Source organism: Fringilla coelebs (genome assembly GCF_963513975.1).
Source record: "Fringilla coelebs genome assembly, chromosome: 1".
Classification (NCBI taxonomy): Eukaryota; Metazoa; Chordata; class Aves; order Passeriformes; family Fringillidae; genus Fringilla; species Fringilla coelebs.
Window position 1 is genome coordinate 132,522,320 of NC_140028.1, and position 21,394 is coordinate 132,543,713.

Genomic DNA, 21,394 nt, shown 5'->3' on the forward strand with positions numbered 1-21,394 from the left:
CTGCAGATTTTAGGCTTTTCGTCTCCATTGGTAGAACCTGAAACTATTTGAGCTGTTAAACTGTTTGCAGCTTCTGAGCTTGGTTGTGGTGCCAGCTTTGTATAGATAAATATAGAACCTGTGGCATTTTCAAAAGCCATTTGGAATAGCTTTTCAATATAAGCACTTGAAGCAGAGATTAAACACATTATTTGGGTTTTCTGCCTAAGGAAAAAAAATCACTTGAAAAATTGGCAGAAGAACCAGTTTTTTCAAATGACAAAGTTCTCTTCCCCAAACTGAGTCTGGCAATTGGCAGCTCTCTACAAAGACAATTTTTTTTCCTCTCTCCCCTCCCCTACTCCTTGATTTCAAAATAACCTTCAAGGCAAAAAGAGCAGTCCACGGCACCATAAAAAAAGAAAAAGAAACTGATTAAAATGTTGCTTAAACAGAATGCTTTGCACTTTAACTAACTTGCATCAGATAAAAGGCTACCACATTCCTACAGAAGAAATCACCATATTACAGGAAACTGGACACATACATTCCTCGAGGAATTTCCTATTCAGAAGTCCTACTGAAGAAACTAAACAACAATACAAATGAAGAGCTTTATTAAAATCACTTGGAATATCCTATGAAATTTAATATAATATAAGTGCAAACTCCCCTATATTAACAGGATGTGACATATGTGAAGAGAGGACATTAATATACATATAAATAGAAAAGCTAAAATATGTTTGACAGTGGTATATTAAATGGCTACATAAATGTGACCATAGTTAGGAGCATATGTAATTTTGTTTCCCTCTAGCAGTATCTTCTAAAGCATTATACATAGTAAGTTGCATTTCATTCTAATCCCCGCTTTCTTATACGTAATAAGAGATGTGTAGAAATATTGTAGGCACAAGCAAAACCAATGCAACAGATGTAAAACAGAGGCAGAAGCCAGGCACTTATTTGTTCTTGGCTGCCAGAGGTTTGCGGCTGATCTTCTTTGACTTGTCATTGTTTTTCTTTGGAGGTTCAGGGTTCGCCTGCATGTGTCTGCCATAAAGACTGTAAGGAAAGGAGAAAAAAAATTGTGATACAACCCATTAAACACAGATTTTTACTCTGCAGCACATAAAACAAAGCATCTAGTTACTAGGAAAAAATAAAGGTCTTTATTTTGTCTAAACACACTGACTTTTCTATTAGCTCTCAAGCTGCAGTCATTAACATTTGGGTTTTTGTGACTTTTCAGGGGAGTAACATCAGGGAAGAGCAGGCTTTTGGAGCAGTGAAGGAGCAATCACTTTTGCCTTCAGAAACTAGCAACCTTTATTCTGCAGTTATGGGATTAAGGCTCGGAAGGCTGCAAGGATGTGTATTCAAGTAGACAATGACAAAAATTGGGTTGAACTGGAGAGATAGAGTGCCTGCTTAGAGCAAAGTGAGCATCATCCCTAACCAGAAAACCCAGGGGCTTGATAATGTGACAGAGAGCAATGGTGTCACAGCTGCCTTTGCTGCTCACACATGATTGATAGCACTGGGACAGATACCAACACATCAATGCCACATTAGTAAGTACCACTGATTAAATGTTGACAAAGTATCCTACAATTAAGATGGCTAGCATTCACTGTGAAGCTAAATGGACTACATGGCTGAAAGGATCTTGCTAAATATCACACAGTAATTAATAGATAATTTATGAGTAATCCTGATTAGAATAAATTAAAAACCTACCCAAAATAAACACAGCACAAACTTAACTTCACTTATTGACATAAAGTGTTTTGAAGATGCACTTTGTGGGTTTTGGTTGCGGTAATTTTCTTCATAGTGGCTGGTATGGGGCTGTGGTTTGGATTTGCACTGAAAACACTGTTGATAATGCAGGGATATTTAAGTTATTGCTGAGCAGGGCTTGCACAGAACCAAGGCCTTTTCTGCTCCTCACCCCACCAATGAGGGGGCTAAGAGTGCACAAGTTATTGGGAAGAGATGCAGCCAGGACAGATGACCCCAACTGACTCAAGGCATATCCCAGACCATACCACATCCTGCTCATCATAGAAAGCTGGGAGAAGAAGGAAGGGGGGATGTTCGGAGTGATGATGTTTGTCCTCCCAAGTCACAGTTACATGTGATCTTGGAGGTCTTTTCCAACCTTTGTGATTCTGTAACTCTATTCTATTTACTATTCTAATTCTATGTCAAAAGATGAAAAGTTACCACCTGAATTGAGCTTTATGTGGCTGTATCTGGAATATTCTTCAACTTGGCTTTCCTGGACTGTGGAATGGGAATAAAGCTTCTTGTAAGGTGGGGTGAAGAGGCAGCACTTGCTTTCACCTTCTCAGCAGCTGAAGTTTTACATCATACTGCTAATCAGGCTGCTCTCAAGGTGTACTGTAGCCAAACAGCTTTGCTCAAGGAAAATACAACTGTAAACTATGACATTACTTCACCTTACTGAAATTTTATGTGTGCCATCACCTACCGTCAACAAGGGAGCAGGTGGCATTTCCTGATGAAAGCAGAGAGCCCTGACCCTCTGCAATAACTATGTGCTTCATATTAGCTACAATACACATATTTTTATTTTATTTCTGAGAGACAGAACTCCAGCAGCACAAGGCTGTATTTTATCCAAGCACACAGTATGTGTATTAATCAAATATACATCCTAAATAACTCCTGTTTTGGAAGGTGTTAAGTGAGTTGAGCGAGGCAGTCTATGGAAGGAGAAGGTTCAGTATTATAAAAATCTATCACAGCAGAAGAACGCAGAAGTGAAATTCAAGGAGGCTGTGCCATCAGAAATTGACCCAGTATAGAAGAAGTCAGGGAACAAGCAGCATCCTGTTCTGAATTATATGCAGTGCAGCATTTGAACCACTTTCAGCAGTAGTTTTGTAACTCTCAGAAGACAGCACTGGTTAGGTAAATACAAAATTAACCTTCAAGCTGGTTTTTGGCTTTTTTGAAGTCCCTATTTGGGACTTCAGGCCACCGATTAACAGAAAATCCAGTGATTCACTGTACCTGAGCATAAAAATCCTTTGTGGATAGGAACAGAAGTCCCCTATCACTGTCCTGTGTTCCACATCCTGCTGCCCCACAGCTCCTTTGCCCTGTTAGTGCCAACCCAAACAGGACTGAGACAGCTTAAGTGGTTGTCAAGTGTTACATACCCTCCTTTTCCTCAAGTTGGTTTAGGCTCCTCCTTTTTGCTTTGGAAACTTTATGTAAGTTTTCCTCTCAAGTGTTCCTTCTGGCATTTATTCTGTCTCTCATTTCCTCCTTTCTCAGAGCAAATGTTCAAGCATGTGGACTGTAGGACCTCAGAAGAAAAAGGGTGTGGTGGGAATTCTACTGACTACACACATGCTTTCGAAATGCAGAAAACCTGAATACTGACAATTTTGAATGAACTTCAGAGTTGTGGTAAAGTCTACTTGGGAAATTCCTTTTGACGATGAAAAGAGGTCCAGAAGCCACAGCATGCATTAAGCAGTAAAAAACCCAGCTGACTGAGATAATTTTGGTATTTTTTTGGTATCTGCTCCTTACAATATTCGGTGCTATTGGTGCCCCAGCAACTCCCTTTGTCCCATGCAAATACTACATCAGTACTATAGATGTACATGAGTTGAAGGCATCTACAGCATTTTCACATTCTTTTAATCTATTTTCATGTCCAACCACTTCTATCAGCATGAGCACCAAAGTGTCATCCAGCAAAGTAATTAATGGGTTTGAAATAAGAAAATCAAATCAGTTTCCTTGGCAAAATGAGAGGAGTTTCTATGCACATGGCTATTCCAACTGAAGATGAGTGCTTTACAATCTTTCATGGAGTTTGCTAGTCAAAGAGCAAGGATCAGACGTATTTAGATGGTACAAGCCTTCACACTCAGGGTCTCTCTCTCCTGTCTGCACACATCAGATATGAGGAGACATATGGTGTCACAACAATATTTAAATACAATAATGACTGTGATAATGCCTCTGGGACAGAATTTGCCTTCTGTTACACTAGGGAAAAGAGAATTCAAAATTCTCAATGAACTCTTGGTACAACAACAAACACCAGTTTTACAACTCCCAGGGGAAAAAAAAACTGCAGAGGAAAAAAAGAGCAAAATAAAAACACTAATGGAGCTTATCTGCTCAGAGAAGCAATTATCTGACTTCCACAAGAACCTATAACCCTTCAGCTTTAAAAGAAGTGAAGTTTGCATAAAGTCTTTAATAATTTCAGTACTTACTAGAACACAGAAACAGCTGCAGCCAGACTGTACAAACTAGGTAGATGCTCTTGTTCTGCATGAACGCAGAGTCAGGTGTGTTAGGCAGAGACGCTTGCACATCATCCTGGGCAGCAGAGGTCAGCTGAAGACATGCCCACAGACAGTTCTGCTGCTCAGCTGATGGATGGTGATGTGCTAGAGGATGGCACCTTGACATAGCTGTTTGCATGACCAGACCCTTAGCCAAGGCAGATTGTCTCCAAAAACACACAAAAGAATTTTGACGCAGACTGTGGCTACGGTTTGAAGGCAGATTTGTGAGATAAGTGCTGATAACACATTCATGGCAGTGCCTTCCCACGAGGTATTTTGAAACTTCATCTGTTCACAGCGCTGGTACAGCTCTGAGCAGGACACTACACACAGCTTCAAGACTAAAACCTCTGCTGAAGGACAAAATCTGGAGTGCAAACAAATATTTGCGATGTTTGCAGTTTGCTAACAGTCAGAAGCTGTTACTATAACCACAGCTCACAAACTGCAGAACCTCTGTAGAATTAGCAGCTACAGTATTCTAGGCAGACTTCTCATTACATAAAAATTAAAGGAGAGATTACATGCAAGACTGAAAATGCAGAAAGCCCCCAGACAGAGACTCCGAGAAGCTTTCTTTCCTTGTATATATTTTAAAAATATTTTTCATTAAAAAAATGTTTCTTGGTATGCAGATGTAAACATGAACAAAATCTTCCTGAATTCTCCACCTGCCCCACTGGAAGTAACAAATGACAGCAGCATGGCTGCTGCAGCAGCAAAAAGAACAACATCAAGTGAGAAAGATGCTCATTAAACTTCATCATTCTGTCTACTTTAATGATGCTTTTACTTAATAAAAATTCCCTAAAGTAGTTGCAAGGATATTAGGCAAGGTCTCTGGTTATGTATCAAGGGTCTAAGCTGTCACTAGCAAGCATGCAGTTCAGGAGAGGCATTCCCAAGAGGTGAGACTGAATACAGCTTTCTTGTAATAAATTCAGAAAGAATCAATAACCACGGCTTGCCACATTACTTAAGCATTTAGGAAAGTAGGTGATCCTTCTAAATTAAACCACAAATTGCTAAATGTTGCAATTTACAGCATAAGATCAGGCATGGAACCTTGTAACTTGAAAGCATATAGTCTTGCTACTAAAATCTCTGAACTCAAAAACAGAATTATAGTTAAAATTCTTAAATTCATAAAGGTCAAAAGAGTCACTTTGAAAAACAAATTCAGCACAACTACCTCCAGTTTTTCTCTCTTGTACAACAAAACGCTCACTAGCCAAGGGCTAGAGAACTTGTGTAAGCTAGGGAACTATTGCAAAGTGCTTGATGCACACATTGATTTTTTTGAGTTTAAGCATTTTGAAAGAGGATTTCAAGACTGAGCCATAAGAAATACACTGGTCTCACTCTGTGTCTCTAACAGAGCTACAGGGTAAGCATGCAGTACAAAAAGGACAGCACTGTTAAATATGGTCCTGGAGAGATGCTACCTCCAGCTATGTACTGTAATCAGGGAAACAAAGGTGAAACATTCCAGCTCTGCTTGATTTTCCAAAGGTGAAGCTCAGGGTCAGGCAGTGCTCAGACCAAGCCTCAAAATGGATATTCACAGTGACCTCAACAGAACAATCCTAAGCCCCAGCTGATAAAGCAGGAGAAGGGAAAGGCTGAATCAGTGGTGGTATCACTACAAACCCAAAGCTGAAAGAAGTGCTTGCATGACTGATACATGCTGACTACCCTGCATTAGTTACAGTTCACATGCACTTAGAGCAAGGTGCTTTTGCCACACCAGTTTTTGCACTGCTAATTGTCGCTCTGGTGTCCCCTCTGAGTGACTGGGACTGACCTTTTTTATGTGGGAGCTGCTAACATGTCATCCCCTCAAACCACATATTCTCTCTCCCAGGAAAGGGACAGATACTGGAATTTAACTGGTCAGTACTGCTCCAGTGAGAGAAAACAGTGGAGGTTAAAATTACTATGCAAGTATCATATTATATTGGTAGTTCACCAATAATGTTTTTAGTCTTTAATCTGATGTAACTCAGATGATCTCAGTGAAGAGGAACACTGCATGGGTGAGTGAAACCAGTACCTGTTTTCCTTACACCCGAATGTCAAACTGCAGCTCTGGGATTCCTAATAAGGAAAACCAGACACGAGTGATTCATTTTATTCAGCTAATTTTTTGCCCTTTGTTTTCAAGTGCTCTGAGAGCAGATGGCAGCAATGTCAGCGATGTCCACCATCTGAAGCTCTTGCAAGTTTCTTCAGAATCGCTCAGTTCTGGCCTGTCCCTGTCTGCGCAGCTCTCTCCTGCTCCACGATGGAGGCAGCACTGGCTGGATGAAGGGGGCAGGTGCTGGCAGTGCCACATGCTGCAAGAGCCTCAGGGCCACTGAACCTGCAGCTCTCCGTGTGCCGTGAAACTGCTCCACTATTTTCAGGTCTGAGAACAGCATGCCTTCCTCTCTAGCCCACTGCCACTCTGGGATGCTTAATGCTTCAGACTGCCCCAAATCTATACACACCAGAGCCCAGCCCTGAGGCACTCCCAAGTGTAACAACCTGTGTTATTTTTCTGTTCCTTCCACCTCCCTCAATTATCTTCATAACCCAAAGCTCCTGCAGACTTTGCCTGTCACTATTCTTCCTAATTCCCCTTAAATCCTGCATTTCACCTTTTAAAGAGACTTTCTGCAACACCAAAAATCCCTAATATCCTCAAATGCTTTTTTTGGTCTTCACCCCACAGGCACTGTTAGGGGAGCTGATTATGTCTTCCCATCTTGGATTAGCTCTTTCTTTTTCTTAGCTAGTTCCATTTTTTGGAGCACAGATTAGGTAAGAAGAAGGTGAAGAGGTAAGGATTCAAGCCCATGTCTCCCAGTCAGTGGAGATCTGGCTAATGAAGCCAGTGGAGTAAAGAGCTTTTAGGGTGATCAAGTACAAGTGTCTGCTCTGAGATGCTTAGCTGCACTGCTCTATTAAAGATTTTCACCAGCTACAGAGGACAGTGGGTAGCTAGCTGACACGCAGACACTCATCTTTAGCTATTTTAAAATGCTAGATGGAGTCCACCCAACGACTCCCTCTATGTTCCCACTCTGCACTCTCACAAGCTGTTAGCTATTTTACATTAGAGACTCTGCTGAGTCACGCAGTCCAAAGTTGACTTACTCAGAAATCCTGCCTAAAAACACTCCAAATCTCAACAAGCAAGGAAAAGTACTCTGCCAAAACTTTCTGGAGCTCACTGTTTCAGCATCTGCGTAAAATGTGCACCTTCCAAAAGAAATCCCACGTGTCTCTTACTGGTTACTTCACCATTCAGTTTTCCACAGGGCTCCTGTCTGCTGGACCCCTCTACCCCAGTCTATCTGCTGCTCTGCATACCTGAAGAAAAGAAAGGCTCAACCTCTACATGCCATATTTCCCACCCTCTATCCCTACAGGTTACTGTCAGAGACAGACCCTGACCAGAGGAACCTCTGGCCTCAGCTCAGAGGTTCCAGACCTGATGCGTCAGTGAGGGGAGATTTGAGCTAACTATGCTTTACAAACACTCGCTCTGCTATTGGGCTGGCAATAGATGCATAATTTTAATTCCGCCAGACACGTTTGCTGTTAAAATGGTTAATTTAATCCTTGCTTCTTTGAACTCACCATCTTGCATGTTATGGGGAACTAATGTCTTTTTTTCCCATAAAGGAATTCCAAGTCGGTGTTAGGTATTTCTTTAATTAATACACAGTAATAAAAGAAAGCCTTCTCCTTATATTCTCTGAGGCTAGCAGCCTTTTGTAGCAAGTAGTCTAAATGTGAGGCTTGTTAGGGAAGCACAGCTGGAAGCTCATAGAAGCCTAGCAAAAGAAAAAAGATTTCTTTTAAAGGAAAATGTAGAGGCCAAGATTTGCAAAGCTGGCTAATGACTTTGCATACCCAACCTGAAAGATCGTTCAAGAAGCATGGCTTTTGGCAGACACAATTTTGAAAGCACAAGGAACACTAAGATCTAGTTTCTGAAAGACCTATCTCAATTCCCAGGGACCTCAGCACTGAAAATCTTCAGCCATGCTACAAATCCATAGAGACAAACAAGGTGGGCCTCCATGGAACTGTCACAAAGACAGAAAGGACAGGGCATGCTTATTCTTATTTCTTTCAAAACAGAGACAAACAGGAATTAAGATTTCATCTCGGGAATCTATTCTGCTGATAAAACAACCCCCAGCTAGGCCAGTATAATGAAACAGCAGCCTGAGAGCACAAGGGAGAGAACAATTCACTTCTGCATGTGAACAGTCCTACCAGACTATTTCAATAATGCAGTTTCTCCCCTGGGACTCAGATCTTCATGCACATTCAGGAGGCCTGATCTCCTTTCTCATGCTCCATTTTGAATGGAGCAATGAGTTGTTCAGCCTACATGTGCAGACCAGTCCCTGAATTCATGCCAGGCATGAAAAAACAGCATAGGCCAGAAACTGAAGTTCTTAAGGGTAAGAACTGCCACAGATTGCAGTGGAATATTTTCCTACTTGTTTTCACAGATGAAATAGTGCTTTCCTACTTATGACCAGAAAAAACAATTTCGCACCAGATACAGGCATCAGTTTAAACTCTGAGGGCTGAGGTATCTACCAGAACAAATGGCATCCTACATCTAATTTGTCAGAAGCAAAAAGGAGCCACAGAAACTGCATGGGCATACTCAGCTTCTTTAGCAGATGCCAGCACAGGTAGCTGCAGATAAAAATGCACTACTAAGAAGGAAAAAGACAACTCAAGTTGTGTTCAGTTTACTGAAGTGATCTGTATCATCCCAACCCTTATCTTTATGTATTTGTAATTTGTGAGCATGAGTTAGATAAATCAACAGTTGCTCTGTTTCCCCAAACCATGTTGTTGGGACAACATTCAAGGCCATTTGCCTAATCTCAAACTAACCCTGGACAGGCAGCAAACATAGTACAGAAAACATACTGGCACGCAGCACAGACATCCTTCTGGAGACAGCTGAGCACAGCATTCTTCACTCATGTTATTTTAATGTTGTTGTCTGCGTGGAGTCCTTTGGGCTTCAGTAAAACAGTGCTCACTTTCCTTTCTGAATGCTACACTGCTGCTCAGATAAATGCCCTTACATAATCTTTATTATTGATTTATTACATGCATTTTGCTGTGTACCTACTTAACATTTAAAAAAAGGAAAACAGAGGGCAAAAAATAGCTAAGTGCAAGCTAAGGAACTTTCTTTAAGTTATTATATGTCCAGCAGGTATGTATTTCTTTTCCAGTAACTAGATGAAGTGTACCAATAAAATGTATAGAAGGGACATTGGGGAAATACTGATGCAGAGAGTCTCTTTTTCTTTTTTTTAAGCAAAATTGAAGTGTCTGTGTTAATCTGAGCCTGCTCTGCTGCACACTGAGGATGGCCAGTTTCACTGGCAGTAGCACCGAGAACATTCAGGAGACTGCAATTCCCACGCACAGGGTTTAATCAGCTGCCCTGCTCTGCTGGGCTGGCTCACACACCTCTCCCAGGGTGTCTGCCTCTGCCATCCCAGCTGTCTGCAGGGCCAGCTCTCCAACAGCTCCTTAAAATAAACATAAGGATTGAACAGTGACAAGGGACACGGTGACAAGGTGGGGAACTCAACCAAACTAAGCCCTCTGAGTCACCACCTCTGAGACCCTCAAAGGGGAAGGATGAAGTCCCAGTCCTGTCACACAATCCCTTTGTGTAACCCAACACAAGAAACTCTGGCAGGCTGTGTGAGCTCTGCAGACCACTGTGTAAAGGGAGCACAGGATTTACTGTGGGATGCTTAGACAGAGTTTTGGGATTGAACAAGAGTATTTAAGGATTATACAGGACTTATGAGTTCTTATGAGGACAGAGCAAGAGTGGAAGTGAGTGACCAAGGATGACAGAAGAGAACAAGTGCAGGGAAAAAGAGAGAGCATGAGGCAGCGAATAAATTAGGTCAACAGTGTGCAGGCAGGAGGAGGTCAGAACGTTTGACTGGCAGAACTCTGTGCCAAATCACCTTGACTTTGTCCTCCCTAAACCCTGTTTCTAGCTGTTTTCTGTGTGACTGTGCCCTCTGTTCTGGCAGCATGCATACATGTCCCATCTGCATGTTCAAGTTCAAGACAGACCTACTGGTCAATGGCATGGACTGATTCCCATATATTGGAGTGACCAAGGGACTCCAGGGTCAGTCTGCAGAAAGACTATGGGGATATAGGCTGATGAGACTGGGCCTGGGGGCTTGATATTTGAAGCATCAAGACTGGGGAGCCAGGTATCAGAGGGATCCCTGACACAGGGTTTTTCCTGAGCTTTACAGGGAAAGGTATTGAGGAATACAGTCTGGCTGTTGTCTTCTCTGCGTTTATGTGTCCATCTGTCCTCCCATCATGCTAATCTGCCCATGGCTGGCCATGTGTATAAACGTGTTCTGAGACTGCAGGTAGCCTGGCTACTGACAGGACAAGTGAACAGGGATATGGAGCAGTTACTCACTGCCATCAGTGAAGGACTTTACTTGGGTCCTCCAGGACACTGGATTTAGCTGCTCAAACCACTATCAGGAAGAAGGTGAAGAATAGAGGAAACTCACTTCAACTTTCTAGCAACACTGCAATGAAAATGTCTCTTTTTGACACAAAGGATCATGTACAAAGTGCTTCATCTCAGACGTTCTGATTTCACTTGGCCATATGAATTGGCTTTGTTTAACTCATGATGGATACACTTTGCAGAAAAGCTGTTCTTGGACAGTGTTATTGAACATGCTTTAACAGGTCAATGCAGGTCCTTCCAGCTCCCAAACACAGCCCTTTCACCTACTCCCTGGCCAAAGTGGGCACAAACATGCCAATTATGTCAACTTACCAGATACCTGGTAAGTGGTACTCTGAGAAATCAACATACATGCAAAGGAAAAAGGTGATCCAAAGCCAATTTCAAAATCATTGTCATCATATATATTAAAATGCTGAAATATTAAAAGCCAAAAACTGAGTTGTTCTGTATGGAAACAAAACATATCAATACAATGGTTTTCAAGTTGTATAACTTTACTGTGAAGACCAAAGATGGTCACTCAGAAACCACATAATAAAATGATACAGACTATTCACCTAATTTTCCAGCCAGTTTTGAACAAAGCATCATGACCTTAATAATTGGCAAACAATCTCTGGGTTTTAAGCAAATCTTTGGTGATTTTCCACGGCTTTTACTGTGCCAACAAAGCTGTTCCAGAATCTTTTCAGGAGGGACCTATGCTATGTGGCAGCCAATAATCTTTATGGCAACACTGCAATCAAAATGTCGCTTACCGTAATGAGCAGAGATGGTAAGTTAAGCCCCCAGCTACCTTTCCATTATTTTTCATTAGAGTTTTTCTGGCTTTGCTATGCTTCAAAGTACTCAGGGAATTACTCCAAATTAGGCTTACTAGTCAGCTCTTCATTACTCAGACCACACTGAAACTGAGCAATCAGCAAACTGAACCAGCTCCTGAGTAACACAAGACAGTAACATTTGCTTGAATGTTTACCATTTCTTTTTTAGTTTGTCCTCTTTCTTAAAGCTCTGTTCTGTAAAACAAACTTGCCGACAGTTGGAGGCGGTTCTAAAACAACAGGAAAATCACAAAGTATTTTTTCATGCCATTAACACCTTGAGCAAAGGGCTGGGCTTCCCTTCATCAACCAGAAACAAACTGTGATATAGTCATGTCTTCTTGACAGCAGTGTTTTTCCAAGACTTGTGTTCCATAGTGCTAGATGTAGTGGGTGAGATAAGAAGTCTCACTTACTATGTGAATCCTCACCCTTTGAAGAATCCCTAATTTATGGCAGATTTTTACACTGGCTGCCTTCCCTCTTGCAAAGCAAGAAGCTGACCAACCTGCTGGAAAAGAGCAGTAACGCTGACAACAGTTAAGCTTTGATGTCATCCAATCCACACGACTTCCCAAGTTACTTTCACTGTCTTTCAGGGCCCACAGTGTGAAAAACATAAAGAAGAAAGGCTTTCTTCTCCCCCAGTATCTGTCAAGACGAAATGGCAATACAGCATCAGCCTGATTTTGATTTCAACAAAATCAATACAAGTTTTGCTTCTGATTTCATTGGGTTCAAGGTTTGGCCTTTAAGGTCAATTATCCATGCAAGCTAAAAGGCAAACTGCAGTTGCAGTGTGGCTCACAAACCCCAAACTATGTACAACAAGCTATGAACAACATCTAGGCTGGCTATGAACACTGGAGTGAAAATTATGCTTTCTCATCAAGTGCTAGTAATAGCTAAGGCCAGTGAGTCACTCTGTGACTTTTTAATGCACACGTTGACCAAAATAGTTTCTTTTGCAAAGAAGGTGGGATTATATGCATACTGATCTGGTTTTGCTCAACATCCTTTTGCTGTAGGTAGGCAGCACTCATCCTAAATTGCTGGTGCTTACGAATGCTCATGAGTTAAAGGAAAAAACATGGAACTTTACTGAAAAGGACAAGAACTAGTTTACTCATCAGATATTTGCAAAAAGCACCCACAGGAACCTTCAAGCATGACGTAAAATAAAGCAGTGATTCCACCTCCTTCTGGGCAAGAGGAAAAGGAACGGGCAGTTGAAAACACTTGCACTGAATCAGTCTAAGCGCCACAGCAACAACAAAGGCACAAAGAGTGTAACAACAGGGAGCCCAACACAATGCTGCAGTCTTGGTGGACAAACTACAGATCACCTACTTTGCATCTTCTTTGAAACATGAAGGAGAATACATTGCAGGGAGGGCAAACATGGTCCTTGGTTCTTTCTTTCTGGTTTCTCAACCAACAGTTTTCCAAATCCCAGCCTCCACACACAAGGTAGCAAACAAGAGCCCCCTTACTTGTAAAAGATAAGATACTAGCAGAAATTTCTTCATTGAAACAGTGGTCAAGCACTGGAACTGACTGCCCAGGGAAGTGGTGGAGTCACCACCTCTGGAAGTATTCAAAATACATGTAGATGTGGTGCTTAGAAGCATGGTTTAGTGGTAGACTAACACTGCTGTGCTCATGGTTGGCTCAATGATCTTGAAGGTCTTTTTCAACCTTTGTGATTCCACGATTCTAATCCCAGCATTCAGCTTGTGATATGGAGCAGATTTATGAGAAATGCAGGAGTGGGAAAAGCAAAGTGACAAAAGATTTGTCAACAGCTCTCTGTCACTGAGAATGCACTTCATTAGCCTGTCAATTGCAGTGTCTAGGAGACACATTTATTGACAACTTACTGTCAATTGATCCAACATCTATATAAAGCTCTTCTTATGCAACGAGTTAGCTGACTCAGATGATGATGAGATCTATAAAGAATTAATAGCTATACTAAGCCCTAAACTGCTCTAATTTCTAAACAAAATGCAACCAGAAGTGATAAAATCCCACCAATATCTCAGCAGCTAGACCATATTCACTGCTTACAGCACATCTTAGAATGAGATTCACTTTGATACACTCCAGAGCTGGGGTAAAAGTATGGTATGGGTATGAAGTAGGAGTCCTTATGCAAACACTATTTTTTATTTCTATGGCCCATATGTAGTTGTGGGATTACTTTTGAAATACAAGGACTCTGCATTTCCTACTCCCTCAGTTTAGCATGGAAGCACCCAGAGATGTGTATGCCAACCAAGTACTCTGTGCCTCTCAGCAGGGCAGGGTAATGCTGCAAATGGCTAATTGATCCTGCAGTGACTTTAACAACTGGCAGTCACTTCACACCACTGGCAGCATTCCTGCTGTGCACACACTCCCATCCTTTGCCTGCTTTGCTTTGTACTACCTGCTTTATCACTTCATGATAAGGCAGTGTCAAAGACAGCAGGCATAACCTATTCTGGCATCTCCATCTGGCTTTATATATCAGACTTATGCTGCACTGGTGGATTAGTTTCAGATCCCTGTTGGCAGATCAAAGGCAGCAATAATAACCACAAATCAATCCCTCTTTAAGGCCTAAAACATCTTCTCCCTCATAGCATGCCTCATTTCTTCACCACTCCAGAGCCGTTATAAATACCGACTTTGCCTAGACACAACAGTTGTATGCAGATACTCAGGCCCTGGAGAATTTGGCACCGTGTTTTCACCTGTTTTTTTCTGGTCTATTATGACAATCAAAATGAGCAGCATCAATAGAGAAGTGCTCATGTAGATTAAACATTTGAGTCCCTAAAAGTCAGAAAGCTGCTTGGTGCCAAAGTGAGAGCATATGCAGAGTATGGCTTGCTTCCCTTAGTCTCATCTCAGGTAACGTATTCTCCAGCACTCATCAGAGCTGCATTTCCACTGAAGCACCCAGCTACCTTCAGCTCACTGCTCAGTGCTCCAAGGTGACCAACAGATGTTTTTGGATACAGAAAAGATGCATCCTCAGTTGAACAACTGCATAGTGGACAGGTGGCTTTCTAATGGTGTTTCCAGACGGCTTCCCCACTGATTAGCACATGCTCTGGAAAACAGGACTCAGAAAAGGGATTCATGAGGTTCAAGAGCCACACTGTTGCTCCCATAGAGAGGTAACATCTAGATCCTTTCACCATGACTGTGCTTGTATTCTTGAGATTGCTCTTAATTTCCTCATGTTCACCTCCTAGGATTTATCTAAAGGCAGTGGAAGTTAAAAAATGACTCCAAGACTAGGTAGCAGCTCTCTGCTTGGCTATGTCTTACTACCAAAAAGAGACTTTTACTACAGAAGTAGCTTTTGTTTGCTTCCCCCCCGTAACACTTTCACAGGGACAAAGCTGAATTTACCGTGATGTAGCTAGGCAGTTCCCTGGATCTCAAATCACCCAGAGATACTGTGCCCAAAAAAAAAGAATAAATCTGTGCCTTGGGTTTTACATGAAAAATGCACTTGTGCTGTAAAAGATATACCTGCATAAGCAGGGAAGACATAAACTCTCCCTCTTATCCTTCTTTATATCTTTCTGTCTTGTAACTTACAGTTTGAACTATGTCTCTGAGAAGACTCCAACATCAGCTAAATCAGCAATAGTTCAATATTCCTACTTGAAACAAAACTCAGATTTAAATAGCAAAAATGAGAGCTGCTTAAAGATCTCTTGAAATTCTTAAGAAAAAATTAATCAAAGATAAACATACACAAATAATCTGGTACCAACACTGCATTTGTACAGCTTGCAACAGCCAGGAAGACCTAATATTTCAGGATTACCACATAAGGGCTTGAAAAATATTTTCTCCTAAAATTCTTTTGAATACTAATGCAAAGTAATTTGATCCTGATTTTTTTTCAGTATTTATTAAGTTCCACTCAATTGACTGTTTACTTCTTATAATTTTTTACTATACCCATAAAACTAGAACACTGTCTCGACATATGGAAAATGTAGATGGTACATATTGCTCATAGCTGCACATAGTTTCAAGAACTGTAACTACTATTTCTAGATAATTTTTAAACTATGACAAAGATGCATGCTATTGAAGAAAAATGGTGAGCCTATAAAAAGCTGCATGTGTTTGAGTCAATCAAGTAAAGACAGCATCATCATCTTCTCACAGTGTGATTCTTCTCCACGCTACTAACCCTAACCCTAACCCTAACCTTAACCCTAACCCTAACCCTAACCCTAACCCTAACCCTAACCCTACTGGAAGCAGAAAGTCAGAAGGATTAACTGAGGACCAAGAAAAAAAGACTATCCTCTTCTTCCCTCTCTCACTACTGAGCTTAGAAAAATGTTCAGAAAAGGAAAAAAAATGACACTGGCAGCTCCTAGGACAGTTTAATAAGCCTTGGGAAAGGCCTTAGTGTTGAATTTGCCTTCCCAGTAGAACCTAAAGCACTGCTACTAAAGCAATACAATAAAGTTTATGAACTTGTCTTTACTGCTGAATAATTTATCTTTGAGAAATGATACTATGGTGAACAACTGCTCTCTATGAATCTCTTTGGGCTTCAATGGACTGCAGGCTTTATCACAGCAAGTAAACTGGATCAAGATTGAACTTCAAACTGAAAGATAAATAATGTATTTTTGGATTAATGAAAAATGCTTAATTCAAAAGTTAAATACTAGTGCACTCAAATATTTTTTTATGTTTCATGTCACCTTCTGACCTAAAAGTCCTTTTGACATATTTTACACTGAATCTTAAAAGAAACAAATTCAAGAACCACTCATATTTCTTTCTATTCAAGAAAATTTCCATGCTCTGTTTTATTAGTTTTCTAACAAAAAGCACGTATATCCTTTCATGAAAAAATCAAATTAAAAACCCCAACCAAAGCAGAACTAAAGTCACAAATGCAAAACCACACTGCAAATTCAAAATTAGCAACTAAACCTCAGTAACCAAAGACAAAAGTATACAAATATCACTTATTTTCCTAGTCTAATGCTCATGGCACTGTTTGCTCAGACCACTTCCCAGCACTGTAGTTCTCCTGCTCTAAAAAATATTTCTGTTTTGGGGTGCATGCTTTCTGCCAGGTCAGCAAGTTAATGTGTCTATGCAGCTCTTAGATTACCAGATTTAACATGATGAAGGCATGGGAAACCAGAGGCAGAGGGAAAAAGGAAAAGGGAAGAAAACGGATAAATGCATTTTTAAACTCAAAACTCCCCTCACAAGTCAGCTGATGGGAACTGGAAGGTGTAACTGCACAGTGGGATGTGCATATATGCTGTGGAGAAAACTTCATTGTCACTCAAAGCCCACAAGCCTGTGCAATGCTGACATAAAGAGTGGTGAGGAGTGAGAACAAAGGGACAGAGACACACAAAATAATGGGCAGCCTGATTTCTTGTCAAAGACTTATAAGACAAGTCTGTAGAAAAAGCTTTGTAAGAAAAGTGATTTAGCCCAGAAAAAAACCTGTGCTTAAGGACTGTTGACCTATTTGTACAGTAGGGTAGTTTTCATCCCTGGGTATTGAATGCTGGTCAAGTGGCATTTCTCCATACTTTTGTCTATTACAAGATAATTTCAGGATGCTAGATTATTTAATAAACTCCAACATTAATGGAATGTTCTAGGCAATGGAAAACATTATATTAACTTTGATGAAAGCAAGAAAATGAGAGGGAAAAGGTACATTTATGTGCAGGATTTGTGACCTCTTGCAGTGGTTAGCATATGCAGCTGTTTCAGCCATTGAGGTCTAGGAGTAATGGCCTATAGACCAAAGAGCCATGGGATGGCTGCTACCTCCTTTGCCAAAGTTAATGAGTCTGGCAAAGCAGAACCCCCATTTCCTCCCTTTCCTTAAAGGACTTCCAGTGCAGTTTAGGAACATGGACACCCAGAAAAAAATTGCCTCAGGGAGATGAAAAAAGACTAAGCCAGGGGAAAGATGGAAGAGAGGAAGGAAGAGCTATAAGGTCAAAAGAAGGATAAGAGACACACAAAGCTTCAGGTATGGAAAAGCAACTGGCCCTGGCAAAAGAAGACAAAGCTGGTATATTGCAGGAAACATGCAGGCAACTCTCATTTCAGTGAAGAAAGGGAGCATGGAAGGAATGAAGGAATAGCAGAGCACACAGACCATCTGAACTCATGAAGCCCTTAAGGTATAGGGGGCTCTTGACTGATGCAAGGAGCATACCCCGCCACATTCTGTTCTCCTTATTCTATGATTTTCAGTACCATTACTTCAAGAACAAGCACAGTCAGCATGAGCAGACTGCAGCAGACCATTCCCCATTTAAACATACGTGGCGCTTGGCACTTCTTCACATCCATCTCTCAGTCACATTAGCTCCATTAATGAAAAAATAAATGTTGCAAAAGGGAAGTATTAACACAGCCAATGCCAAGGACATTAATTTTAAAAATGCTATTTACTTTGTATCAGAGCAGTCATATATCTTGATCAGTTTTTAGTCTTGTCCAGATCCTGATTCCATGCTGTAGAGACAAACTCTGACTCTCCTTCCTGCACATGATTAATTTACTTGACATCTTTAGTACTGTACCCACTTGATGGGCTTCATTCATTTAGTAGAAGACAGTAACTTGTATTAAAGCAAGAATGAGTTTTTTAGTGCAAATCCTGGATAGTGACTTACTGTATAGTTACAATACAGCTAAAACTATCTGCTTGAAGAGAGAAGGCACTCAGCTCCACACACAACAGTTAGCCCAAACAGCTTTGGGAGAAATGTGCAGCTCCATCCATGAAGAGTGGGTGGCTCCTCAGTCTCGAGGGAAAGTGCTAGGTCCAACCAGCCACCTATGAGTCACTCAATACCTGTCTTTGAAGACCAAGAGCTCAGATGCAGGACTGTGGTGAAGACAACTGTGCAGGTAGCACACCTTCCTAAATCTCTTCCACTAACACAAACCAACCACAACGTCAACTCCACATTTTCTCTGAATCAACAGAAAAAACTACAGAGAGCACAATATGACTACCAAAGCACAAGGAAAAGGTCAGTCTAAGTTTTTTTTATTTCACAAGAGAATTAGGCAGCCAGAGCAGGAGTTCCTATGTAGCCTCTGGGATGTGTGGGTGGTGATCTCAAGACACTCAGGATTTGGCAATTATCTCCACAGCAGCCACTGTTAGAAGCAAACCAAATATTTCAATATTTTCAGGAATGGGAGAGGAAAGAGAAGCAATTGCCCTGTCAGGAAATGTACCTATAGATAACTTGGAAATAACCTATATATGTGAAGGCAAGTTGAGGTTATTTCCACCACGTCCTCATGTGTCCAAGACGTGACTTCAGTTGTTCTTAGCAGACGTCAAGTGACCTCGATGCTTTCCTGCTTTGATACCACATTAATGCCCAGCTCCCCAGCAGGATTCTTTGGCAGACATCACATGCTAAGTTAGCATTACTAAAGCCCCAGCTGATATTCTCTTCAAAACTCCTCTGTTCCCCCTACCTTGGTCTCTATGGCAACACCCAGCATCCTGCAAACAGCACGAGCCAGCTCGGGGCTCACTCTGCACTCATTCATCTCAGATGTTTGAAGAATCTCCTCTTTTCCCTGTACAATGCTCCTAAAAACAGAGTTTTACTCCCTGCTGATGCCCTCACATGTGTGACACAGTTCCACTGCTCTGTGTCACAAACCATCACAGTTGCCCCAAATGAGGTCTTACTCCAGACTAGGTAAAAGAGCCAAAATCAAACCCAAACATGTTGTCTATCACTGGAGGCAGAGTGTGGACATTCTCTTGAAAATCCTGGTTGATGTGAGAGCTTTGCCTTTTAAGGCTACCCCTGCTAAGTAAAGGCATTGAAGACCACCTGTAGATAGCCAAAATAAAAACAGGGAGGCAAGGACAAAAGAGCAGGACTTCACTTTGACCTGCATTTTTTCCAGGTTATTTGTTATTTTTCCTCACTTTACATTACTTACTTTACATTCCTCACTTTACAGTACTTAATGTACTTACATTAATTCTGGCCTCAGAGAATCAAGAAGGTTTCATCTTACTTGATTCTGTTCTTCTTCTTTTACAATACTCTTAAGATGTTATTTCAGTAGTGGCAACTTTCAATCAGATATTCTCAGAGCCTTTCTGAACATTTTTTTTCTAACTTGAAAATTATTTTTAGGAAGAGGGGGATGCATCTATGGTGTACTTTTTATTCCTTCCAGAACAATGAAGAATAGGCCAAGAGTTCACAGCTTTAAGATAAAATAATCAACACAAAAAATAAAAACATTTTGAAGAAAGAAAGAAAGAAACTTCCTTGAAAGAATTATATTCTTTTTGCAAAAATTAGTTTAATAGTACTTCTGTTTACGTGTATGGGGGAAAAAGCTATACATGCTACAATGGGAGAACTGTAACTTCTCCCAGTGCATGGAAGAAAACATTTTGTTTCAGAAGGAGAAAGTAATTTTCGTTGAGACAGTATATAATTTTCCACACACAAATGTGCTCATCCAAATCCAACCTACATGTCTCTGTACCTTATGCTCAAATTTTCCCTCACTACGTTCAATACATTAAGTGCTACCTAACTCCCACCTCCTGAATTCAGCAAAAAACCTCTTTTTTTCATTTAAAAAAACCCCTTTGAAATAGAATGTATTCTTCTTATTATGGCCTACAACTTAGAGGCTGAAAACAGCCATTAGTTAACAACCTACCTATTACCCTGTAAAGTGTTAACAAGCATGCAGCCCTGCTGTAAAGAAATTGCCCAAAGAAAAGGGCAGGGTAAATTCCCTGGTCCACTCTGATCTGGAGAGACAAAAGGTTCCAGGGCTTTAACACTCAAAAAGCTTTGCTCTTTTATCTTCCTGCTCTACCTAACCTTTGTTGGCCAGCAAATAAAAGGATGGGCCACAGAACTGCCATGGGATTCGCGTCCCTGCACACAGTCATGAATCTTGGTCAGTGCCTAAATCCTGGGAGCTCTTCTGGAGCCACTTCATCACCCCAGGGACAGGAAGATGCTTGAGATTATGCACTACCATTGTATTTACACTGAAGGCTGCACACCCTTATACACTTGAGCTATCAAGTCAGAGCATTTGCTGGTAAAAACAGGGGAGGGGATGTACTGAAATCTGCACTTTTCTTGAAGCAAGAGGAAGAAATGATTCAAAATGGATCAGAATAATACTTCAAGCTATGATCTTAAAATCATATGATTTAAGTAATTCAAAACAGTCACCGAGTTTAGCAATTTAGTGGTATTACAGGAAGTACAGCTGACCCCAAGTAAACATGGTGAACCAAAACTACAAAAAAGAAAACCAGAGTCCTAAGAAAAAGACAAGCAAGAAAACACAAGTTGGTTGTGCTTTTGACATTCATCCTTCACACCTCTCTCCCAACTACTGACTGGTGATGGGAGGAAAAGGCAGAAAATATTGTCTTATAGCCTATCCTTTGATTATCTATGTCCTTGATTTCCGGACACCAAACGCTCAATGTTTCTGCTATTTCACTTCCTCCTATCTCTTCCCTTTGCCTAGTCAGCCGATCCTTCTCATATATCTTGCCTGTTCAGGATTTTGGTTCTTCCCATTTCTTTTCTGTTTCCAGCTTGTCAGCCTGCATCTTCTTTCTGGTCTTCCTCCTGTACCACTTTTATGCT

The 21,394-nt window shown here is 41.0% G+C and overlaps 1 protein-coding gene across 1 annotated transcript in view; it reads right to left on the reverse strand.

Moving 5' to 3' along the window:
- Positions 1 to 579: 579 nt before the first annotated feature.
- The window catches only part of RSU1 (Ras suppressor protein 1), a 102,110-nt gene continuing 81,295 nt past the window's right edge, over positions 580 to 21,394 (reverse strand). Inside the window, exon 9 of the mRNA XM_084211534.1 lies at positions 580 to 1,047. Within this exon, the coding sequence (XP_084067660.1) occupies positions 945 to 1,047 (103 nt within the window). The 3' untranslated portion in view covers positions 580 to 944. The remainder of the gene's footprint in view (positions 1,048 to 21,394) is intronic.